At 36.3% G+C, this 27,949-nt stretch overlaps 1 protein-coding gene across 1 annotated transcript in view; it reads left to right on the top strand.

Annotated features, from left to right (window-relative positions):
- hth (Meis homeobox homothorax) overlaps positions 1-20,011 on the top strand; it is a 347,668-nt gene extending 327,657 nt beyond the window's left edge. The window contains 3 exon segments of the mRNA XM_089738552.1: positions 8,516-8,574; positions 19,136-19,330; positions 19,700-20,011. Coding sequence (XP_089594678.1) covers positions 8,516-8,574; positions 19,136-19,308 — 232 coding nt within the window. The 3' untranslated portion in view covers positions 19,309-19,330; positions 19,700-20,011.
- The last annotated feature ends 7,938 nt before the right edge of the window (positions 20,012-27,949 follow it).

Here is a 27,949-nt window from a genome sequence, read left to right as displayed (position 1 = left end):
GCAGTCGATTGACATGACAAGGTTTCGAGAGGTTTTTTTTGGGAATTAAAGATTTTGATGTTAAAGTAAATATCCACTAGATATCTCCCTATATTTTATATATAGATAGCAAACAATAACAGTAGTTTCTTGTTTAATACGCAATGCTAATGTCCGAAATTCAAATTACCGACACGTAGAGCCCCAAAACTCGAAGAAACTTTTATCAGTTGGACACGGACTTCAGGGGCCAAAACGTAATCCCCTACCAGGGCGACATAGCTTATCGCTGGTGGCCCGCGCTGCGGCCAAATGAAGGCATTAGTTTTCATAAACCCCGTCCGAGATAGCCCCCGGTCAGCCACCTCCTGCCGAGGGATGCTGCCCTGATATATTGTCTTTGATAATATAATTTGTTATAATGTAATTAATGTTCTCGCATTGCATAACGAACTAACTATAAACAGATTAAACATCTGGTGTGTAATAAACAAATTACGGCTCATTATAAACTAGCTTTTGCCCGTGACTCCGTCCGCGTGGAATAGTTACTTTGGCATAATGCTAATTTCACCCCCACTTCATTTACGCAGAAAGTGAAAATATTTTTGAATTATAGAATGTTAAGGAGCTATTTAAACCCCTATTTTGAAACATTATTTATTGGTGCTCCGCTTGTATTGGTCTTACCGTGATGTTATATAATCTATAGCCTTCCTCAATAAATGGGCTATCTAACACTGAAAGAATTTTTCAAATCCGACCGCTAGTTCCTGAGATTAGCGCGTTCAAACAAACAAACTCTTCAGCTTTATAATATTAAAATATAGATTACACAGAAACTTAAAAACTTTTTTTAATGACCGGCCGGCCATATTCCTAAATTATGAGACATTGAAGATTTAAAATTAATTCAACCTTTGAAATTCTTACCAGACTTACTGCACATAAATGAGTTAAATTGACAGTCATATTAAGAGCTTTCAAATAAATATTTATGTTACGTAATCACATTTTATGATTGCATTGAAATTGCCTTAAAGTGTTTGTGACAAAAATTAAATATCAGAAATTTAATAACCGATAAATAAATTATCTCTTCGTGCGTTATTTACAAACACAGCACCTTTGATTATATACATATAATCAAAGCACAGCACATATAACGTGTTATTTCATATTTGTAAAAATAAGTGTAGGTATAAAAAAAATTAATGTTTTTTTTTATTGCCTTTGTAGACAGACGAGCGTACGGCCCACCTGATGGTAAGTGATTACCGTCGCCCATGGACTTCAGCAATGCCAGGAGCAGAGCCAAGCCTCTGCCTACCGCTTAATACTCTCCACAAGCCTCGTTTCAAGAAGGACATGTCATAGCGCTCGGGAAACACCGTGGAGGGGAGCTCATTCCATAGCCGGATGGTACGTGGCAAAAAAGACCTCTGGAAACGCAATGTATACGCGAGAGGCCAAGAACCCCAGGTCCGCGGTCGATTTAAGCCTTAATTAAGGAAAAACGGAATTTATTGCTTTTGGTAACCCCCGTAGAGTCCACCTGAGATATTTGCTTTGCTTAAACACTCCTAATGCAGTTTGAATCTTTCTCCGATTTTACCTTTTTTCCCCTGAATCATATAAACGAATTTCAATTACATAATACTACTACTAATGTTTTGTTTAGTTGTGGCACGCGCGTTAAATTTATGCTTCGATATTTTCAAACAAGTTTCTCTTATTACGAGCCGGAGCTCGTAATTAGATATTATTAAAAAAAATAATGATTTGTTACATATCGCTCGCTACGTAACAAAATAAAAAGCTACGGGTTCATTTTTTTTTTTGATATTTTATCATCAGCCAGTGACAGCAGTTTGCAATAAACTTGACTAGAGCGAACACAGTTTCCGAGTCCATTGATACTGTTATCTAAAGATACCGCTGACGGAAACCCCCAAAATAACATTTCTTTTTGATTACACGTAAAGCCAAATCCGTTGTGCACTAATACAACAAATCAAATAATTCCAATTAGCAACGTCGAAACACACGCTAGCAATAATAAATTATAAATTATACATTTCCAAAACTCCGGGTAGGTAGGTACCGGTGTCTTTTCTAAATTCCGACATTAACACCCGTGGAATGCGGCCCCTACCCCCTACCCTCCGTTCTCATTATTTAATTCGCTTTCAGGTAATTAAAATCCAAAAACTTGGAGTCGAAATTAAATTTTATTCTCCAAGTTTCGGCTGTAGGGAGCTTGCAGACGGACGAGTCTCGACTTATATTTTTGTTGCCGCTTTTAAAATTTCTTTTGTGTTTCGCGAAAATCTAATCGAGAAAATGAAAATAAAACACAATCAAAAATTAGCATTTAAATAATAAAGGTAACAGATAACATAATATTATAAGATTATAAACGTCGTTTTCAAATCTATGTTTTAGTTTAAAATAAGCACGCTTTAATTTAAAACGTTAAAAACAGCAATATCAATTTAACGTTCGGAATTCCGCACATTCCGAGCAAAGATTTAAAATTGAAGTGCTCGTTAAATCAATCGTGCGTTCGCGTTGGTGGGTTTTCTAGACACGTGAACTGTTTTCTATTGGCAATGCAAAGGGAAACTGTACAATAAGTTTACAGCCAATGTCACACTGAGTTATTAACTGTGAGCAACACGCTAGTGGAATATTAGACGCTACCAGTCCTTGCGGATTGATATAGACAACGCAGATACTGAATAGAAAACATAATCAGACTGCGATAACACTTAATTTTTACTTCTCAGAAACTGTTCCTTTTAGGTGTTTCAAATACTACCTAATCTCAAACGTAATATCAATCGCAGTGACCTATTATAATTAATACAACATAATAAAAGTTACGAATTGCGGTCGTATTGTAGTTAATCGCATGTAATTTAAACAATTGTTTACATTTCTGTGACTTTTAAAATAGCATTCAGTCAATGCTCACGGTTGGCAGTCGAGTATCAATGTGTTTATGTTCAGAATAAGCATTATTAATGCTACCGATTGACGATGCATATAATCGAGAAAAAAAATGCAGTTATAAATAATAATATAACGATAATACTTTTACCGGTAGTAGGACGTCTTGTGAGTACGCACCACCACCTTGCCTATTTCTGTCGTGAAGCAGTAATGCGTTTTGGTTTGAAGGGGGTAGCAGCCGTGGTAACTATACTGTGACCTTAGAACTCATATCTCAAGGTGGGTGGCTGCATTTACATTGTTGTCTATGGGTTCCGGTAACCACTTAACACCAGGTGGGCCGTGAGCTCGTCCACCCATCTAAGATATAACAATAAAAAAAATACGTTAATTCTGTTGGAGTAACATTTAGTTGTTCGTCTGCTTAAGCCCTTATCCGTATCGCGGCGTCTCTCAGTACCGGAGTACGTGTGCGAGAGCCGGAATTGCCTTTTTAACTTTTCCTATTTAGGGAAAAGCCGGGGAAATCTCGAAATTCTAATAATAAGTTGATACTTCGACATCATGAGCTCGAGTGCCCGAAGCTGTTATGGTAACGTATATTGGTCCGAACTATTCCGGGCCATTCCTGAGGCTTACCCCCGGTATTGGGTGTGTTTTTCTTACAAACGATCCCGTGATATTGTAAACGAGCTGTATAATAATAACGCATGCCGAAAACACATTCGCAACGAAATCTGTGGTTTCTTTCGTACATAATATCGGATGTTTTTGTACAATTTTATTGCTTCGCAGTGTAATTATTGTAAGTAATATAGTAGACGAAAAATTGCTCTTTTTTCTGTGATGTACTGATGAATTGACGCATTAAAATAATATTTAATTTAATTCCATTTATTTTTATGATCGTCACTCAATATCACTCGTATCCTTGTTGACAATATTACAGCATCTGAATGTTATTTTATGGTATTTGTGTTATGGTAATAACAGTAGAAAATCCTAATGGCCCGGGTAAACGCGACGGTAAAATAAAATAAATAAAATATAATATAAATATTTTACTAACAATCACGCCACGTTAACTGGTCCCGTGATAAGTTCGTAAAGAGCTTGTGTTACAGGTACCAGATATTGGAAATAAATGTAAGATTTTTATTATACAGATACATATATTTAATATACATCGATAACCCTGGAAAAGGCATTTATATTTATCATACAAATATCTTCCCCTGGCGGGATTCGAACCCGCGACCCCCTGGTGTAGTGACCATGTCACTTACCACTACACCGGACGGACGTTAAATAGTACAAACAGTGAGAGAGACAGAGACAGAGAAACACAACTTACGGTGCTTAAATCAGGAATCGATAGAGAAGATCGATTTCAATCGAATTAATACATTCACGTTGCGATTAAGGTCTATGGGCTCCGATAATCACTTATCACAAAGTGAGCCGTGATTTCGTCAACACATCTACTCCAATCTTATACCTTTAAATGAGCAATTCTTGTATATTAATAAATATATAATCTGATTCTTGGAAACGATTTTCGTAAAATTTAGTATACAGGGGATTTCGGGGGCGATAAATCGATCTAGCTACGATTTATTTTCAGAAAATATTTGTTTTATTCGTGTTTTCAATAATCAACTCTTCCCGACATCTATTGGCGAATAATAATACTATTTTTCTTAATTGAGGGCAACTAACCGCTTTAAAGACACAAGATGGCGTTATCAAAAAAAAAACCGGTCATCATCTAGTACATAAATAAATCGAGTGATTTCACACGCGGTTTCTCCCGCTCTTAATTGCATCGAAAACACAATAACAAAGCACGTCACGGCGTCGCTCCGGAGTCGACAAGGAATTTGCATTTTAATAAATACATATTTATATGTTAAAGGGTGGTAATGGTTCTCCCGATAACGGGGACGTTATAAATCATAACAGCGATCAACATTTGTTAATAACGCTGTGAATAGAAAGGGTTGCTAGGATAACCGGGGACGTACTCGGAAAAATTATTTACTAATCGAAACTTAATATTATAAGAAATGCGTTCCTTCTATCTAACAGCTAAGATAGGCAGACCGCAGAGCATATGGGCACAACAAAAATGCTGATGCGTGGGATAGTCTCAAATAGTTTCTGCCCTTCGACAGAGGGAGCGGAATTGTTTCGCGTCAGATTTTAAAAGGATGACACTACTGGTCACCGGACACCGTCCTCGCCGAACCCGTCGCTTGCGACGAAGGACTCGACAAGTAAATTAACCCATAGATACAACCCACTGAGTTTCTTGCCGGATCTTCTCAGTGAGTCGCGTTTCCGATCCGGTGGTAGATTCTGCGAAGTACTGCTCTTTCTAAGGCCAGTGTTAGCATCGCTTCCAGTTTGAGCCTCAAGAGCCCACCTACATGTCAGGGTGAAGCTGAAATAGCCTCTCAAGGCTATCAGCATAGGTAGGAAAAAAACTACTGATCCGTGCACCCCCTACGATACAGCCATCATGAAGTCAGAGTTACAATAGAGCCGGAGACCAACAAAAAATGAAGCGATATATTTTCGCGGGGGGTCCCGACCACACCTACCGACTCTAAATACGAGCACGCACGCGACCCCGGTGTCAGATGTCGATTTCATGTAGTAATCGGGCTGCGAATGCACATGCGTTAAGATTTATTAGATTTCTATTCAAATTTTGTACTAATTATTATAATATTTATAATTCGGACGTTTGCTCTTATAAAACAGGGCATTTTATAATTAAAAATTCGATGTTTGTTTAGATGTTTTTTTTTGGTAAGTTTAGTTTGTAAATATGTAGTTATCTCGGGGGACTGTTGAAATGTTTGTTTAGTGAATTTACCGATTTGAATTTGGTATCTATCACCTGACTATTTGGGTATATTCTCGAAATGGCGGATTTTCAGTAAGACAACTTACTGGTGGTAGGACCTCTTGTGAGTCCGCACGGGTAGGTACCACCACCCAGCCTATTACCGCCGTGAAGCAGTAACGCGTTTCGGTTTGAAGGGTGGGACAGCGGTTGTAACTATAATGAGACCTTAGAACTTATATCTCAAGGTGGGTGGCGCATTTACGTTGTAAATGTCTATGGGCTCCAGTAACCAGGTGGGCTTTTAGCTCGTCCACCCATCTAATTAATAAAAAATAAAATATTAGCAAATAAGTTTGGTTTCTTTCTAACTGAATGCAGTATACTTGACTGTGCCTAACGGTTCACATCCACCAATGTAGTTCCGTGCCATATCTCCGTAGAAATCAGTTAAAAGCATCTAGGTCTGTGGTACTTGATATAAATGCCGCAAAGTATTGACAAAAAACGCTTATTGATAGCGTCACGAATTCAAGACAAAAAATTATTGTAATACAAATTTTTTTTTTTTAAAAGAGCAATTTATCTATTTCGTTCGATTTACGTAAAGAAACTTAAAAATATCACAAAATGAACCCGATACGAATCAGATCAGAGTACCAAGAGCTCATAAACACGAGAATAACTATAATGCGAAAAGAATCATTTCAAGACGTCGCTACCAGGCGAACATAAAGGCAAGAATGAGTTTTGATGAACTGGCAACAACCCTCCAGGCCTGCCTCCTCGGGGACCGTGCCCCGGGATAAAAACGACCAAATTTTACGACGCTTTAAGAGGGGTAGTATCTGTTAAATCGCTTACTGTATTAATTTTACCGGATCCAAACGCCATTTTGATGTTTCTGCATCAATTATGAGGTTTCAAGACAACCTTTCAGGGATATATTAAAATTATTTAATTACAAGCTTTGCATATTTAATATTTCCTTTGTCCGCCTTGGAAAGATTTTGTGTATTAATCTACTTAGATATTGCACAGAAGGGTAGACGAGCCTACGGCCTGTCTGGTTGTAAGTGGTTCCTTGTGCCCATAGACGTTCCAACGTTGATATGAGGACGAAATATCATTGTATTGTATCTATCTTAGGCGCGTAATTGTTTCGCGCCAAAAATAGACAAGATGGCTGCGCATAAATATTAATAATTAAGTATAATTCAGATATTGTTATGGAATAAATCAATGAATAGTAAATAAAAGGTACATGCTATAAATAATAAACCGGCGTCACGGTCAAGAGGGAAGCGTCTTTTTGATGGATGCTAAAATGCAATGCTTAAAAAACATTTCTTAATACTTCAGGGCTGTGAGCTCGTCCATCAACCCAAGCAATAAAATTAAAAAAAAAAGTTACGCGTGAAATCTGAAGCGATTGATTGTTCATCAATATCTTAACGCGAATGAGCTTACTTTGTATTGACATTTATGCTTCGTGAGGCTAAGCCTATATATACTTACTTTTATACACTGATATACACTTACATATATTTATATATTTTGTGTAAAACGGCTATTGTTAAAGTCCTAAACTACTTTCGGTATATTTCTAAAATATTTCTTCTTCTTTTAACTGAATATGGCAATGGATTTCCAGCGATGCCCGTGTTGCCAGGGTATGATATGGTAGCTTATGATATCTTTCATTTTTAATATAAGTACTGTCTATTATAACCATCATAGTACCTACCTAAGAAATTTAAAACAAAAAGAACTCATGCAGTAAAAGATATATATTTCAATATAATTTTATTGTTTGATCATACATAGATAATTCACATCGCTTTGAGTTTTTTTCTAAAAAAGTTTCACTGCTCACTATTTATTATATATATCGAGATAAACAAAAAAAAACTAATCAAATAACAAAGCAATCGGGCGTGTTGTCTGTCAGTTCGTACATAATTCACGTTGACAGTTAATTTTGGAAATGCATCGGTACCAGGACGGGAGCCGGCCGAGGAGATTACTTATTCAGAGGACGCGAAACATATTGCCCGGATAATTGTTGCGAAATTACGAAGTCATATACACGATCGTTACTCGTTGCCGGGTTATAATAGCCTGGTAACGCTTTTATAAATCAATTGCATTTTGTATCTATATATTTAATACGTGAAGCAAAAACTTTGTACCCTTTCTTAGGAAAATTGCGCGGACGGAGGAGTATGAAATTTCCCACACTTATAGAGATAAGGATTTCAAAATGCAATTTTTTTTTTCAATTAACCACAAAAAATACATTAAATCAATAAAACATTACACACTACCATATATTTGACAGACACACGCATATATACTCTTTTGTTTCAGAATAGATTAATATAGTTTGTCTTTATTATTATTTGTTTACAGTGTAGTCTCGGCGAAATCTGTGATTACAGTAATTTAATGGCCTTTGACAATAGAACCATAATAATGTTCAAACTTGTAATTTGAATTAATTATGGTCGAATTTCGACTACTGAGGGACCAGTAGTAATATTAATTAGACCATTGTTTTAAATACCTTTTTCACAACTACTATCGATCGCGGTTCCACATGCCAAAAAATTAAAAAAAAACGTATTCTATAATGGCTGCTTTTCTTTTTGGAAAGTTACCTTAAATTCTAGGTATATTTTATAATGATTACTGATATATGATAATTCTAATTATGTTTCTTTGTTACAGGTTCATAAACGCGAGACGTAGGATAGTGCAACCAATGATCGACCAGTCAAATAGAGCAGGTAACATTTTTCTTTTTCCTGTAAAAAGATCGCTAATGGCAGTAAAGAGGACATTATTATAGCACCTACATAAAATAACATTTACGGCTTAATATTGCATTTATTATTATCATTTTACGATAGCCATGTCGTCACTGACTAAGCAAACTGTACAGGTTTCGAATCGTAAAAGAATTATTAATTACTTTACGTTTCCCGAATACCGAGGACAACATAAAAAATAATAATATTCGCTGCACCAATGAGAGATTTTGGGTATACACTGGAAACGCATATATTGGGTTCACTAGTGCTCAAAGTTTACAATATGTTTAATTGCATCGACTGCTCACTCAGTTGGCGTCTATCAATGTCTGGCGAAAACTGAAAAAAATAATGAAGGAATAGCTTATTACAGACGGAAAGTAGAGTGACATTATCATATCTAAATATCGCTTAGAATAAAGTCCTCTAAATTTATTAAGTCAATAGAGATGTACTTCGTTTACAATTAACAAAATTATGTTCACCTAATTTTCGGTTAAATAAAAATAAAAAATACTTTAACCAAAAAAAAAATAGGTGGTTATAAATTAAAAAAAATACTACACACATAGGTACCTACGCATTTTTTCCGAATCCGTTTTGTAATTATAATCGAAAACGTCCACCAACGATCGATGTGAATACGCTGTATATTTCTTAATGAAAGGCTTATTTCAATCGTTCGCTTCGAAGCTGTGTTTTGAAGAATTCAATGAGTAATAGTTGGGTGGGGGAGTGAGTCACATATGCCCAGAGAGGCACCACTCATCAGCAGGACAGGCATATTCGATCCCACCGGAACGTTAGCTTCACTTTTGAATGTAAGCATGGTGCAGTGCACACGAATCCTTATAAAACATCTTGCCGGTCAATTTACGAGTGTATTTAATAAATAAACAAAGTGTGAGCAGTTAAATGATAATTTAATTCCAATTGCAAACTGATTTTCTTTTTTCTTTTCTCTTAAGAATGTATGGTTTGTAAGCTTTGTTATAATGAACAAAAAAACATTACGTAACAGTAAGCAAACTAATCGAGTCTGCTTACGTAATAATGTCGATAACAAAACAAATACAGAAAATGTAAATACTTAAAAAAAGTTTGGTCCTTAGCGCTTTAAAGCTTTAAAAATTATAGTGGAATGTCGATAATTCGAAACACTAATTTTAAAATCGGACTTATTTATTAAGAATTCATGTTGGATTTCATCATTATTAAAAACACGCACAGCCATCTCAATTCTAGTTACTAAGGCGTAAAAAAAAAAGAAGAATTAAGATTGAAAAAAATCCAACCCACAATAACAAAAAAAGGAGTGAAAATAACAAGATAAATATAGTTATTACTATAGTTAAAATTAGATCGGCACAACTCGGAGATTCCGAGCGCCTCCGTCTCCCACACGAACTCAACCTAGTAAGTAAAGTTGATTTTACCGGGACAGAGCCTAAACCAGGGATACGTGCCCCGTTTCTCTAAAACGTTCAATCAATAGTCCGCAAAGTGCAATAACGCCTTGTACCCACGTCCGCCGCTCGCGACGTGAACTTTGAAGTCCAAAATTGAGTTTTCTGACCACAAGACTTCATACAGTATGCAGACTGCAACTCCCCGGAGGATCGCCGGCTTTTAGCTGACCAGTATACGCGGCCGGCCTGCCAAGTGCCGCCATCAAATATGGAAGGTTCAGCTGGAAATTTGCTTAGGGTTCGAGTTAAGTGAATGTCGGTTTAGACGATCTTCGTAATTCGATGACTTTGTAGAGATGGGTATTGTTTCTGTTTAGAATATTAACCGGTGTATCGTTTTTTTTTAAACTTTTAATACATAACTATAAGATGATGCCATGGTCCGGTCTGGGCTGGGTATCGGGCTCCCTCAGACTTGTTTAAAAATCACTGCCAGGGTTAAATATCGTGCCATAACACCGGTATTCAATCATAGTACTTTTTATCGGTGTTTGCAAGTACCAGACATTATTAAAATATTTTTTACGATTTAATACCGCCTTTTATATGGTCATCATATTAGTGTGATCTATCTGTAAACTGTCAAGTATTATAAACGTCAGAAACAATATCACAATGACAATAAAAATGAAAAATTAAACCGTAAAAGTTGTTGAAAGTGTGTGTACTACCCCCAAAAAACATATAAAATACTATATTGCAAACTACGGCTTCAAGATAGCAAACAATGTTAAGCGCTAGTTGAAAGGCGAACACCATTAAGATAGTGCAGATGAGACTTCCACTTCACGGCCCAAGGTGGGCGAAATTAACGCTACATACTGCCCCGTATCTTTATCAACAGATGGCCTGTCTATAGCAATTATGAGTGCTCTCGCGACAGTTAGTAATGCAACGTTTCCTCATACATTAATCAGAACAAGCAAGCCGGCTTGTTAGAGTCTGCTCCTACTGTTGTCCACAACAAAAAGCCCGCTGCGCTCCAACTTTTTTCCCGTCCCGTCGACAATATGGAATAGAATTACAAACGACCAATTCTATTTTTACTTTGTAATTGTAGCGCGGTCCATAAAACGCTCCGTCCACTCCCTCGTACGTACGGAGCCGACAAAAATTCCGAGCGCGGGGAAAAAAAGGACGTCACAGAAAAAGGGCTTACTCTTGCGAACCGGGAACGCAAGAAGGGTAAAAAAGAATAATGTCCGAATTCGTTGACCCGTCCCGAGCGATCCATCACTCGCCCCTCCGCCGGCTATCGCCGCTCTCCGGAGCCTTTATCTAGATGTGTGGATGTTTCTCCCTTTCCTATCCGGGATTAGATTTCTCGTCGAGAGAGCGAAAAAAAAAAAATAGAACCGTTTTAATTTCGCCGATGACGCAGAGAACTGAATTTAATCCGCGCGGAAAGCTCCATAAACGACGTCGGAGCGTTCGAACGATACGTAATTTACAGTCTGGCTCGATAATGGCGTCGCATCAGAGGGCAATTTATGCCCTTATAATAAATTCATTAGCCGGTGGCGTGGCCGCGTTATGGCTGGCCGTGTCGGACTACTGACGCACCGGCCACTCCCGGTGAAGTGTTAATACCCCTCCACCGGCTGCGGGAACAAAAAATCCAGACTGACCAATCGTCATCTACTTGGCCAATGATAGAGCGGGTACATAAATAGCGAACGAGTGTCATTACTCGACTTCCAGGAGGGATGGCTTCGTACTTTGCACAGGCTTGATGGAGAGACCTAAGGTAGAGCTCATTGTAAAAACTATTATGGATAATCATTACGAAGAAACTAACCTCTAAAGTAGTACCAAATTCAAGGAATATCCTAAAGTTAAAGGCCAACAAAAAACATGATAGAACATCATCAAAATTATACCGTTTGTGTGATTTTGTTGTAAATTGCTTTAGAGGTGGCGCCAGTCCTGAGAAAATTTTGTTCAAGTCATATTTTCTAGACTTTTTTATTTCAAAATATTATTAGATTTTCACAAAAAAAAATTAGTTCCGTTATAAATGAATTGAGGACAAGAATTGTTCGCGGAACAAAAGATCGATGTTATCACATTAGCTTCTTGTCGCAACAAAACGTTATAACTGTATTATTAATTTTAAATAAACGACTATTATTTTAATTCATAGTGTTGCGGGACGAAGCAATCGGCGAAAGAAAATACGCTTTTTTTATATATATACCTACAATATTTTTGAAATGCGATTTATTTTAAGCGCGGAATCTCGTTTGGACGGATGCCACACTGAGTAACGCAAGTGAATTTTGGCAAAATAACACTTACGCTAATACTTTTAGTGGTCACGTGCCGGCGACGCTTATACGCGGTTATTAATGAGCCGCTTTTAACGGTGACACGGTTGTTTATGCGCCGTGTGATTGCGTTCATCAAATATTTAAAAAAGAAATAATTCGTATCATTAACGATTTCGTGGATCATTGTCGTGATATTTTGAGAGCCAGTTTCAAACGTTTGTTTCTAAAATCTTATCTCATTCAGTGGGTACATTTATGACAAACTAGCTGACCCGGCAGACTTCGTAGTGCCTCAATCGATAATTAAAAGACCTAAACTTTTGTATAAAATAAACTTACAAAAAACAAAAGGAATCCGTCCGACGGGGGACATATCAAAGGAAAAACAAAATTCAAGACCAAAATTAGCCAAATCGGTCCACTCGTTCTCGAGTTTTAGCGAGACTAACGAACAGCAATTCACACAAATTACAACAACAATGGTGTGCATTCGAGGAGATCTACACTCAGCATTGGGTGGACACGGTTGAAGAAGAAGACAACAACAAAAAATCTGCATTAGTTATCAAACTAATCGAGTTAAAAATCTTTATCTGAAAGAATCTCATTCATGAGATATTAACACTAAGCAAGATATAAACGAATATGCACCCAAATTAACTCCAGATAGGAGGAAGATTGTCATGAAATTCATAAAAAAAAAAAATTGTTTTCTAAAATTTCTAAAGTCACAAAACTTTTTCAAACGCCTGCATGCATATACAAAAAAAAAAACAAAATGTGTGCAATTCACACGTGGTAGAAGTGAAACCTTCCAAAATTAAAATACAATTATCCTAAACGTCTTAAGTATATGTAAAATTTTGTCATTAGTAAATAATTGTAAGGTAGCGCCCTCTGTGAATTGATATTTTAATTTCACGTATAATCCTAAATTAAAATTCACTACAAGAGCTTTCATACACACGTTAGTATTAAAAAATCTCACAGATGGCGCTGTATTAAATAGTATGTATATTTCTATCTCATTCTTTGCTGGCTTCATCCTACACATTTTTGTATTTGTGTCTCTTACCTGTCGTTTTTTCCGTTGCATCCGGTTTGAAATCACAACGATTCTAAAGAAGTTTTCACTTCAAAAGTTTGTTTTCTAGAATTTCTAAATCCACAAAACTGTTTCGAACGCCTGCATTAATATACAAAAACAAAAAAAAACTCAAGCAACGTAAAGAATACGAAAGCAGTTGACAAACAACGATTCCGCACCGCTGCGTTGACCGCGGAAACGCGACGGCCATCTTTACTCTATTGCCAAAACAATTTTCCATGTATCGTGGTGCCGGGCTTCCCATTTTCCGTCGCCGGCCGAACTTGGACGGCGACCGTTCCGGTCAGATTTAGATTATATTTTGCTTCACGTGCATATGTACATGGTGAAAGTTAAATTTATATTTTTGAATAAATAAGTCTTCTGCTTGCTCGTGAATGATGTTGTGCGGAATGTAAACAGCAACAGATATTACGAATAAAAATATGTTCCTTTAACCTCTTATCATCGCGTTGGAGACTTAGAGTGTGCGGTTGCTAATGCAATGTAAAGGGTGTTAACTGCCCTTTATTAATAAAACAAGTTAGTTCCAATTTTACTCCGTATATTGTCACAGGTGTGGCGTGTCGGGTGGGCTATGTACGATTGACCAATGCAAGCGATGTACAAAACCGCATACGCTACTAAACTGTGTCCCTACATAGAGCTCTAAAAATTAAAGTAGCTATAAAAAATATATGTTTTCTTTCAAAATTGAGACATCAGTATTAAGACGGCTCTCACAAATCATAGTGCCCTGGTGGTTCGGCCCCCGGGGAGCCCGTTATTGCTTCCTGCTGCCCTGGTAGGAGACACGCCTCAATACACACTGCAACATCATCGAGATTGCAAAAAAATAGGGTGTCTCGTACGTCCGAGCGGCTCGAGAAGTTCGTTACCAACAGAAATAATGGAACGAGCAAATCCCTCAACCAATTATTAAATCGATTTCAAATTATTCGCGTAGAAAACAACAAAAAAATAACAAAACGCAACTCGAATTAATTTCGTACAACGAAATGATACTTAGGTACATTTTAAAAATCTCCGACACATTGTAGGTATATTGCATCAATAAATTTTAGTAATATCACGAAATGTATTATAAGAATGTCGGATATTAAAAAATGAATTTAGTTCAACGCAAAATCAAAGAACTCAATACAATGTTGTTGTTTTTTTTTTTTAAATCATAAACAACGTCTTTATGACTTCTTTAGTTTTTAAACTTTGTGCCAAACATTTCGAAGAGAATGAGTTTGAATTAAAACGTTTCAAACTCATTCTCTTCGATTTTGGCGTGTCGTAGATATGTACATCTATACTAATATACCTAGTCAGGTCATAAGTATTGTCACACAGTAAAAACTTTTCTTTTAGAATGCTGGCCACAAAAAAGTTTATTGAACCCGAATTTCGAATTGTTCATGAAAATAAAAATAGTATACATTTAGAATTTTACTCATTTTTAAATATGGAATGGACGCTTAAACAAGACCGTGTTGCAGTTATTGCGTTGCATCGTTGCGGTTACGCGCCAATTCAAATTTTTAACATACTGAAAATTTTGAATATAACCAAAAGATTCGTTTATCGTACCATCAAACGATACAATGAAGACTCTAGTGTAGATGACAGGTCAAGAAGTGGTCGCCCTCGGTCTGTTAGGATTCCAGCAGTAATAAAAGCTGTGAAGGCGCGAATTCAAAGAAATCCCAAACGTAAGCAGAAACTGTTGGCCCTTCAGATGGGGTTAAGCAGAACCACGGTGAAAAGGGTGTTAAATGAAGAAGAGGGCTTCGGGCATATCGAAGAAAAACAGGACATCGTTTGAATGCTCGTCTAATGGACCTGAGACTGAAGAGATGCCGCGCTTTGTTGAAGCGGTACGCGGGAAAAAAATATCGGGAAATTCTTTTTTCGGATGAAAAAATTTTTACCGTAGAAGAGAGCTACAACAAAAAAAATGATAAGGTGTACGCACACAGTAATGAAGAAGCGAGCAACCGTATTCCGCGTGTCCAACGAGGTAATTTTCCATCCTCGCTCATGGTATGGTTGGGAGTTTCTTATTGGGGCTTAACAGAGGTACTTTTTTGTGAGAAAGGGGTAAAAACGAATGCAGTTGTGTATCAAAATACAGTCCTGACGAACCTTGTAGTACCTGTTTCTCATACCATGTTCAATAACAGGCACTGGGTATTCCAACAAGATTCGGCGCCAGTTCATAGAGCGAAGAGCACACAAGACTGGCTGGCGGCGCGTGAAATCGACTTCATCCGGCACGAAGACTGGCCCTCCTCCAGTCCAGATTTGAATCCGTTAGATTACAAGATATGGCAACACTTGGAGGAAAAGGCGTGCTCAAAGCCTCATCCCAATTTGGAGTCACTCAAGACATCCTTGATTAAGGCAGCCGCCGATATTGACATGGACCTCGTTCGGGCTGCGATAGACGACTGGCCGCGCAGATTGAAGGCCTGTATTCAAATTCACGGAGGTCATTTTGAATAAACTTTAGTGTCATAAGAATCCATGTTTTATTAAGTTCATTTTGGTATATGAATGGTTACATAATGAATAAACTTGTTTCAATTATTTTACATTAAACATGTGACAGAATTTATGACCTGACTATGTATAAATCTACAGCGGTTTTTACGGATGTTCCGTTATAACTACTGAACCGTGCATCCGATTGACTTGAAACTTGGTATCCATGTAGAAAATACATGTACTTAATGGATAGGCTAATATTTATGTTGGATTCCCTAATAATACTGACAATAAATAATAATGTAAATTTTAAATGCTCAGCGAAGCGCGCGAGTACGGCTAGTACATCTATATATTAATACGTGAAGCAAAAACTTTGTATCCCTTTTTACGAAAATTGCGCGGACGGAGGAGTATGAAATTTTCCACACTTATAGAGAATATAGAGAAGAAGTGCACAACGCTAATATTTGTTAAAAATAATGCATATAAGACACATTAAATCAAGAAAGAAAACATTACTCACACTACATACCGTGTATTTGACGCACACACGCATGCATATTAATTATTGTCAAACTTTTGTTCTTGACGTCTGTTGTCAAATTGAGAATAGATTAAATATTATTTGTCTTTGTTAATATTTTGCCTTGGCGAAATTTGTGCTTATAGAAGTATAAAATACAATCATAATAGTGTACAAACTTACAATTCCAATTAATTATAGTCGAATTTCGACTACTGCGGGACCTCTAGTCTATATAATTAAAGTAAGCAAAGTATTCGAATTATAAATGCAAGATTAAACCGTAGTATTATTATGTTTAATTATATCAAAGTCAATAGTAGAATGTGATATTAATAGAAATGAGGGTAGTTCATTAATATTCTGTGTTTTTATGTTACTTACAGTCACAACGCGATTGTCTCCACCCATTGTCGTGTCGTCAAATTCACACTATTGAGACTGTATTGCATCAGAACAATAAATATCTATATATTTTAGTTACTGGTGGCAGGAAGTCTTGTGAGTCCGCTCGGGTAGGTACCACGACCCTGCTTATTTCTGCCGTGAAGCAGTAATGCGTTTCGGTTTAAAGGGTGGGGCAGTCGTACTGTAAAAACTGAGACTTAGAACTCAAATCTCAAGGTGGGTGGTGGTTGTAGATGTCTATGAGCTCCGATAACCACTTAATACCAGGTGGGCCATGAGCTCGTCTACCCAACGAAGCAATAAAAAACGTTAAACGATGTTCTCCCTATATCATAGGTAGCATTTATGAAAACACGTTACAAGTGGGCGTTTATTTAGAAGTATTGGTATCTGACCAAGGGCACTTTAGGTTTCTCTGTACTAGTCTATTTTCATTTATGTATATCTCAGTAAAATAATCCTATATGTCCATCGTAAGAGTCACTTAAAAACACAATAAACAAACAACAATTGAACCTCATATTTGAAGGAAGATATAAACAAGATTATTATGTTACAGCAACAAAAGCATAAGTTATACATTAAGCACTAAATGTAATAAAACACAACTTTCAAAACGTAAATATTGAAAATCAATGTAACTGATAAATCAAATAAAAATATATGCAAACTATTCAAAGAGGCCACAATAGGACAAATCGGAAAAGCAAAGAAAATCCAACAATTTCACCACAAAACTGTTATGGCTTCCGAACGCAATATTTCCCATGGATTATCAATCGTAAAGTAATGGTGTTCGTCCATTATAGACGCCGATTTCCGCTTTCCTCATGGGGTCTTTATAGTAGCACGCGCCATTGCGCCCTGAGAGCTATGGGACAAACACTGGTTACAAAGTTAATGCTTCGAAACTCTTTTTTAGGCTTTAGCCTGTTTACGATTATGGCAACACCGTATTGGAATTTTATTGGTAGTGCCAGCTGCCAAAATGATGTTTAGGTATTGAACATTGTATCATTGATTCAGTCAGATTTGGTCAGTTTAAAACTGTTGTAATACGCTAAAAGATCCTGTAAAATTTTCTTAGTCTCCGATATTTGGATTATCAATTATGTAACTATTTATAAAGTATTGTAGACTTATATTGTTCCTAGAATTGCCTCGGTTAATTATAATAATTGAGGTATTTTCCACGATTTAACCCACAGATATAGAATGAATGCGTGAAGAAATATAATAAAACAGTCTTAATACAATAAAGTTGACATCAAATTTCAGAGTGGTAACCAATTACCATAGTGGGATTCGTTCTAATAGAATATTGAAAGCTGAATATCTATACTAATATTATAAAGAGGAAAGATTTGTTTGTTTGTTTGTATTGAATAGGCTCCGAAACTACTGAACCGATTTGAAAAATTCTTTCACTGTTTGGAAGCTACACTATTCCCGAGTGACATAGGCTGTAACCTTTTTTTGAAAAAAATTAGGGATCCTTACTAAATCTCCAATAATGTAACCCAAGGTGTAAAAAAATACCTAAAATATTCTTTACATCGCGTGCCCTGCGAAAACTATTGATGATAGAATAAAATAATGTACTACGACTTTGTAGAACACATTATTATTTACAAAAAGTGTCGCGACAGCATATGTCTAACTATTATAGTTATGCCGCAATAAGTGTTCTTTTATTGAAAAAAATAAAACAACGTCAAATATCGTTGAAATTTTTGTTAAAGACCCGAGCGGAGCCGGAGCCGGCCGCTAGTAGTGAATATCTATATATTAATACGTGAAGCAAAAACTTTGTATCCCTTTTTACGAAAATTGCGCGGACGGATGAGTATGAAATTTTCCACACTAATAGAGAATACAGAGAAGAAGTGCACAATGCAAATTTTTTTTTTAAATAATACTTAAAAGATACATTAAATCAATAAAGAAAACATTACACACACTACATACCATGTATTTGACGCACACACGCATGCATACTATTTATTGTCAAACTTTTGTTCTTGACGTCTGTTGTCAAATTGAGAATACATTAAATATTGTTTGTCTTTGTTAATATTTTTTATAGTGTAGTCTTGGTGAAATTTGTGATTATAGAAGTATAAAATACAATCATAATAGTGTACAAACTTACAATTCCAATTAATTATAGTCGAATTTCGACTACTGCGGGACCTCTAGTAGCTGATAGTTCTGTGAGCTCCTATGAATTGAGTTGGGCTGCAAATTGCAGTTAATAAAATCGTTTTAATTAACAATACAGTGTTCTACCCGTCAGTGTTCCCGCACGCCGGCCCCAGCGGCGCGTACAGCCCCGAGGCGACCATGGGCTACATGATGGACGGGCAGCAGATGATGCACAGGCCGCCCACAGACCCCGCCTTCCACCAGGGCTACGCGCACTACCCGGCCGAGTATTACGGACACCACCTCTAATGCACCGAGCATCTTTGTACATGTGAGTGTGTTTTATCATATATTTTTTTTGTTTGTCTCTGGCAGATAATATTGCATCAAGTACCACCGACCACGGGGTAGTCCAAAAACTGATAGTGGATATCTTCTATGAGCCTCTATCAGCCTGAGAGTTTTTTACGTTTTCGATAGCGTAAAAGTTAACTCAAATTGTTGGAGTTGGCATGGAGTTGGCGCGTTTGCCTAGGTTTGCCGCTAAGGGCGCTGTTCCAACTGCATGAAAATCTGAGTTAACTTTTACTGGAGGGAATCAGTTCGGGCAATAAATCTTTAGAACGGTATAATCAAAGACCGTGAAGTTTCTTCTTTCGAATAATAAACATTTTGTTTCATCATCACCATTCATTTACAGATATGAATACAAGTCACACCCTCCGACTCCCGGTGGTGACGAGGGTCGTGAGCATCCAGCACACGATACAGAGAGGCCGCGCGCGACACCAGCGCGACACCTGCGCGACACCGTCGCAACACCGACGCGGCAACAACGCGACGGCGACACGCCACACTTACAGGAGAACTATGCTAAAATATGTAAATAAATAAATAAATAAAGGATAACGTAAACGCGAAACATTTTGTAATATTTGAAACAGTATACGATCTCCTAAATTAAGATAAAAGTCAACTGTAATATTAAAAATTAACGAGAGAAAAAAAAAAACATCTTTGTAAATGTAAACTTGAAGTGACATGGACGCTGATTGGTGCGGCACACCTCGGGAGGTTTCACCATCGCGGGAACTGCGAGGAGTCGACGTCTGTAACAATAATGTGGTTTCATAGTTATCTTATAAATATTTATAGCTAAATGTGTATTGTTATTACGTAAATATAAATAAATAATTGATTAGTTGTAAGTTGTAATTATCACTTGAAGCAATCGGATTAATGTCGGCGGGAAGGTGTACGACGCGTTTTCTGTTTTGTAAACAAATCGTGTAACTAATTATGATTTCTTTCGAAAACCATGTTCGTGACGAGCGGCGAGACGTGCCCATCAAGGCGGCTAAGTTTGCAGGTCAATCGATCGTCAGTCCCGACTGACGACTTCGTTCCGTTTTGATGAGCACGTCTCGTCGTATAGTATAAACGTTCATGTCTCCAGAGTGTTGCATCTTTATCTAATCATTTATTAATAAATTGTCAAGCTCAAATCGTACTTCTAGAGGAATGTCAATTTATTATCCACATTTCTTATGACACAGTTTTTATTAGTTTCCCACACATAAAATACATATCTTTGAATTTTATATATTTATTGTATATGTAAAAAAATAATATTATATGTGGAAAATACCATTGATTTTTCACGTTTTGCCTTTATGTACTATACTATAGCACAATTGTAACCAATGTATACGAACACAAAATGTATTTTACAATGTTATTGAAAGATTTTTAGGTATATTTTTCGTCTTAAAGATTATACCGTTGTAACAGCCTTCTGTGTTACCAAAAGATTAAGAAAGTACAGATTAAAAATATCGTATATCAAAACTCTTATGATCGAGTATGCCTCTGTGCCGTGTCTGTGTCAGTTCGTAAGTCTGGAGCAATTCTAAAATAAGTATTATGTAACAGTGAAACATGATGGAAAAAAAAAAACAATATTTTTAGTCTGGATTTTTTAACAAATCGTGTGGTAGGTCACGACTGACAATTTTAGCAGTTTCGTTCTAGATTTTTCCAGTTCCGTGGTAAATATTTTTACTTAGAAAAATCTAAAAGTCGTCAACATATCTGTATGTTGCTATCTACGTTAAATGTTATTTCTTTAAGTCATTAAAATATGGAAACTGGCGAGTATTAATACTTTAAATTACCACGGAACAGTCATCATGTGAATGTCGATCAACTGATAGAGCCTGTGAAATTTAATAACATACGAATTCCCTATTTTTTCCCCATAAAGTAAGCAAAGGAAAGCTTTTGTACAATTTGTGAACGGATCGATATTCCCATTATGAGCTTTTGGTAATAAATTTTATAAATAAATTAAAAGTAATGCACCGCATTACTGCCTTATGCTATGTATACGAGGAGGAAAGCTATTAAAATATGAGAATTGACCGCGGCTAACGACAAAAAGCGGTTTTTATAGGCAAATAAAATAATCCAAACAAGCTTTATTATATGGTAGGGTAAAATGAAACGAAATATCTTGTGTTGATTCATGATTATCGTGACACACTTGTTTCCTAATAGATAGGTATCTTGCTGTTAACGAAAAATTGACTTTGAAGCCTCCAAATTATTTTGAAACGAACCATAAAAATAAGATAGATACAAAAATATTATAAACAAATAAAATTCGATCGTTTCGCTATTTTTAATAAAAATGTTTAATGAGTTAATTAGATTTTATACCGATAATAATATGACTATCTCGTGTGCTTTTATTTCAATTGCTTGTCCGTTGATTGGTAAGGCGTATTGTGTGCCTGTGTGGGCGGGTGCCTGAGGTGGGCCTATTTCTGCCACGAAGCAGTCATATGTTCAGGTTTTAATGCCCGAATTATTCGTTGTATACAATTACTCGACCCTGTCGTAAGGCGGCTGAAGGTTGTAGGGTCTACAGGCTACTATGACCTATGAATGCTTGCTCGTCTACCTACAATCAGCACAAACACAAGAGTGTGCTAAAAAATTTGAAAGTTCAGAGCCTACCATTAAACATTTTTTTTTCTAAAGCCTTTATAAATAACTCGTATTTACTTTTAAATAAACACATAGTAGATTATTTAATTTTCCCCCTTTTAAAATTTTTAAATTTTTTGAGATCTTTAGTAAACTATCTATTTAGAAACATTTGTGTCACAATTAAAAACTACTGGTACGTGCATACATCATTTTGATTCCTTTGTACTTTGTAAATACATCGTGTCATTGGCCCTTGAGTTTGACGTTTGACATTAATAATCTTTGACACCTCATCATATCTTCTGTTGTCTAGTCTAGCTAAATTCGTCGTCTTTGCGACGACTACATTTTACCGTCGTATATTGCACACGCACACTAAAGTTTTATATCTAAAGGTTTCCTCTACAATTCTACGTTCAGGGGCCAAAAAAACAATTCCATCATTATTTTTTTTTATAATCACTCTATTTTCGATTTAATCTCAGTATTAACATACATTTTTCTTTCGCAACACCAGATTTTGTTGTAACTTCACTATTAGAACGTGTTATCGGGCGCCATCTTGAATGCGCGACTGTCGAATACGTCAATTTGACAGATGACGTTTTATTAAACTGTCATCGAACATTAGAACTGACAGACGTGTGTTGAACATAGCGCTAGAACGCGTTATTATTATTGTTAACTGTAATTGCGTGTAATATATTTTTTATTAAGAGGAAAATCTTAAATAGTAGTTATTAAGTATTAATCGATTAGTTGAAGGAAATGTTTTTTATTTCGATTTTTCTCTTCATTATATATTATGTATGTACATTATAATTTTGAGTCAAGTTATTGTAAATATAGTTACTAAATTGTAAACATCTTGGGTCGGTCAGCGTTCAAACGTCTTAATTATATTTGTATTGCTTTCCAATACATACGTACAGAATGAGTGGACCGTTTTATGCAAGATCGCGCGCTGACGTGACGGACGGAAAAACTGACGAAAATGTGTCGGCATTATGAATGCTACGAATTGTGTAAAAAATATTAAAACATAAAAAAAAAATTGGGTTGTTTCATTTTTGGATTATCTTGTCCTTTTGGGTAGACTTACAACCCCGTACTAAAATAAACATGACTTAAATTAGATTTTATTATACTTTACACATTATATTTTAAAGACCAAAAAATCTTACTCAAAGACAATTTTCACGGTATTTCTCACCTATTTAACATAAATTAATTATGACTATCTATATATCTTATCGACCGCTTGAACGTTTACAAAAGAATTATGACGGAACTTTATACTGAAAACAATTTTAATTATATAATAGTAACAAACAAAAAGTTATTCACAAAACCAGAAATAAATTTTAGGAGAAAAAAAACTAATTAGTTAGATACAACAATCGGTTGCTACGAAATGCTGCGTAGAGCCCGTAGCGGCGTAGCGGCGTAGCGGGCGGGGCACGAAAATGGCGGCCGACAGTGAGTAATGGCGCTTCGGGACGAGGCCAGTGACGCGTGCCTCAGGGTTGACTGTTTATTTTTATATTGGATCAATACCTTGAACTTATTTGACCTATAAAAACAATGTTTAATTTTCATCTATATTCTAATATTTCCAAGTTTCATTAACTATCAGTCTAACTATCAGCATTACAATTCTTACAAAATCCGTAGCTTTTTCTTTATACACCGCGAAACATTGTTTGATACTCTAAAATTAAATTAAAATACTCATAGCACGTTATTATCACAAAACAATTTAAATCTCTTAATAACGAATATAAACATATCTTCTTCTTTTTCTCCACCTTATCCCACTAGGTGGGGTCAGCACAGCTAATTTTTCTCTTCCATTCTCCTCTATCAGCCTTCATCTCAACACTCCCTCCTCTCTCTCACTCTCTCATATCGTCATTCACGCACTCCATCAATGTCTTCTTCGGTCGACCTCTTCCCCTCTAATATAAACAAATCAAAAACTAATTTTAAAATTCAAGATAGCATTGCGTTGGTGTTAAGCAAAATGACCGGGATTTATTTCAAGGCATTTGTCTACTAGTCGCATATTTAGCCAAAAAATTTCACGATATATGTACATTAAAATGAATGAGTCCAGTATCAGCAACGTTAAACGAAAAAACAATATCTGAGTCAACAAACTGCCAACCCTAGGTTTTTTCCTGAAACGTAGCAAGCACAGTAAGCAACGCAGCGATTGTATCGGTCGCGGATGCTCACAGCGGCCCATTTGTCAACCTTAGCTCCCCTCCCCCGCGCACAGCCTTGCCTCCACACCCCCGCTGCACCCCCACAAAGGAACTTGAGACTTAGAAGTATCAAAGCTACATATAGCTACGTCACAATGTTGAAGGAAAACTGAAAAAAAAATGCTGAATGTTCTAGGATCGCTTTTCCTTTGTGGTCCGTAGAAATGTGCTCCTCATTTCGTACACAATTCCCGAAACATTTTAGTACGTTGAAACAAACAAACATCAGCTAACCCACAGTGAACTCAATTCATCACTGACCGCATCCAAATTGTGGACATTATTGTTCAACAACACACAACGCAACGCCCTACGATTTTATGATTAACAAAATAATTAGTAAAGTCGAATATAAAACTAATCTCGTTTATGCGTAAATCAGCAAGATTAAATCTCTTTCAAATTGCCAAAGTTAAAGACGCAAAACAAATAAAGCAGTTACTTAGTCGTTCATGAGACCACAAAAACTGTAAAATACTCGAAAACTAAGAAATAATCTAATTCGGTGGGTGGCGCATTTACGTTGAGGATGTCTATGGGCTCCAGTAACCACTTAATACCAGGTGGGCTGTGAGCTCGTCCACCAATCTAAGCAATAGAAAAAAAGAAATTTTAAATAGTAAATGCAATTTCTAATTTGTATAGTTACAAATTCTATAATATACAAGTATTACAAATCAAGTACCAGGATTTCATAATTGAATTCGATTTTTATTTTTATATCATCACTCACACCAAGAGGTTCAAATGAAATAAGAATGCAGCTCACGCAGTTTTAACGCTCGCGCAATTACTTAAGTTTCAACTGTAAAGGTATTGGGCAAATTAATATTGAAGAGAATTATTGAGAATTATGTACTCTATTATTACAGGAGAGTTTTACCACAAAACTGAGCTTTGCTCACGGCGTGGTGCTTTTTACAACCTACCAAGGCTTTAGTAAAGCTCAGCTGTAGCTCTATCAGCAACTAGTACCCTATTGTTCTTAAGTTTCAGAATCATACAAGACTGTGTAGTTCTAGTCTTGCTTCAACTGACTGTCTTCGACGTCAACATTGAACCTCTGTCTCGCTAAAGATATATTTAAGCAATATATATACATATTCAAAAGTAATTAAACTAACTAAATATTAAACAGAAATAAACAACTAGATCCATTTAAACTAACTAATCCGGATCAGAGTACCAGGTCGGCAGACTCGCGGGGAGGTGTATCGCAATTTTCATTAAGGGCTAATTTAAGAGCGACCGGTCGCACGCGACATGTTTATTAGTTAATTAAAGTTTTACGCGGAAACAACAGGTACCAGGGAGACATAATAAAGATGGAGATGCTAATTACATAGTGGAGCTATGTTTACTGTTTGATTTTGCATCCACATTACGTTTTTTACTCAGCCTGTTGCAACAACTTATTGTCACGAAGGGATCCATTGTTAGACGGTAAATGCTTGACAATTTGACTTTATTCATTGTTAATTGACTTATTTTGTTTTTCCTAGATGGATGGATGAACTCACAACCCACCTGGTGTTAAGTGGTTACTGAGGCCCATAAACATCTACAACGTAAATGCGCCACTCACCTTGAGATATAAGTTCTAAGGTCTCAAGTATAGTTTCATGAAACAGAATATTTATGTATTTAACGAATTTTTTTAAACTCGTCATTGGCAAGAACGGCATCGCAAGAAGCCAATTGCCATACTTAAAAAAGGAAAAAGAAATATATTCGCTAATTTAAAAATATTCAAAGTAATTGCGCTAAGATCTTGCGTTTTGTAATTAACAGCGTAACTACACGGTAATTAATTTAAAAAAGAATTACAACGGAGTTACAACAAACGTGTCGACAATGGAACTATGATGCAAATCATCGATACCTACTCACCATCTTTATTTATCACTGACGCGATGGAAAACTTCCAATCTAATCAAACAATACCTTTATAAAGTTATATTGCTATCTCGTTCCTGGAGAGTAGAATACGAAAAGAACAACTGAAGCTTAAGCTGAAGATGTATACGTATAATAAATAGAAAAAACCAAATCTACATTTCATAAATCAGTTTTTCCCTATATAATAAGATCGATTTCTTTTTTCAATATTTTAGAATAACTAAGACAAAAGGTTTTCGTGTTTTGTTCCCAAAATTATTTTGATGTCATCACATTAGTGATAAAACATATTCCACTGCATAATTAATTAAGCCCACTAGGAATATCCGGACGAGGAAAAACGGGAGGCGTATGTCGCATACAAAACGGATTCACTTTCAAAAATTAGCAACTATCCATGATTCGATTACTAAAATAATATTATAGTGAAATTGAAAACCAAAATTAAATAAGTTTAAAAAAAAAACAAAATGAACAGTATTTATCAATTCAACTATTAATTTCATCTTTTTTTTTTGGTATTTTTTTTTTCCTACCTAAACTGATAGCCTTGAGAGGCTATTTCAGCGTAACCGTGGCTAGTAGGTGAGCTCACGGGGCTCAAACCTGACGACGATGCTAACACGAACCCTAGCAAGAGCCGTGCTTCGCAGAATCTACCACCGGATCGGAAACGCGACCCACTGAGAAGATCCGGCGAGAAACTCAGTGGGCTGTGTCTGAGAGTTAATTTACTCGTCGAGCCCTTCGTCGCAAACGACGGGTTCGACGAGAACGGTGACCGGTGCTTGAAGTACCTAAAAGCACCGTTAGTGGATCGGGAGGATTCGAGATGACGTGTTTTGGGCGACGTCGACTGCTTTTTTTTGCTAACCTGTTGACACCGGTCAGGATATATTAGAGTGAAGTTATAAAATGCACATAATGTGCACGTCACTCTGCAGGTTCCCAAGCCTCGTTATTTTTCTTATTTTTGTTTTTATTTTTTGTACCTAATTTATGTTTACAATAAATATTTATTATTATTATTAACATTGTTTTATTGTCATCAGTTCTTAATGCGCATGCTAATATAATTTAAAGGGTTATAATACGTCTTGAAGTTGGTGGGAATTACGTTCAAAGATTCCGTTGCACGCAAGCAAACATAAATTCTAATAAAATTGTGCTAACGCGAAAGATGTTCTCTGTTCGCGTGAAGATCTTAATTAATTTCCTCATGGTCTCATATAAAAACGAGAATACGTTTGCAAGCGCCCTTTTAAAAAAACCAAACCTTTTTTTTTACGCGGCTACCCCATCTTTCAAACCGAAACGCATTACTGCTTCACGGCAGAAATAGGCGGGGTGGTGGTACCTACCCGCGCGGACTCTCAAGAGGTCCTACCACCAGTAAACCTTATCAAGCAATAGCGTAATTATGAAACAACACATTGATACTACTTAATTATTTACACAATTTGAGATAAAAGAAAACACAATAGATACAAATTACTACAAATAGCAGTCCTATCGCTACCAGCGATATCTTCCGCAACCGGTCATAGAAAGAGCATCAACAGAAAGAGAAAACGGTTAAAAATAATGCAAGCACTGACTACTTATTATAATAAACATATACCAAATATATACCCACAGTATATACACATTTATTATTCGACTTTTTGGCGGGAACGCGAGGAGTGAAGTTGTGTGATTTGTTTTATTTTGTCTATTTAGTGTTTCTTCAGGTTTAAATGTGTAATAACGTTGGATTATTAACTGTTTAATATAATAATATGTGAAAGTGCACA

The sequence above is a fragment of the Bombyx mandarina genome, chromosome 25 (genome assembly GCF_030267445.1).
Source record: "Bombyx mandarina strain Sakado chromosome 25, ASM3026744v2".
NCBI lineage: Eukaryota > Metazoa > Arthropoda > Insecta > Lepidoptera > Bombycidae > Bombyx > Bombyx mandarina.
Note: the sequence above shows the minus strand (reverse complement) of the source record. Positions and strands in the feature narration are given on the sequence as shown.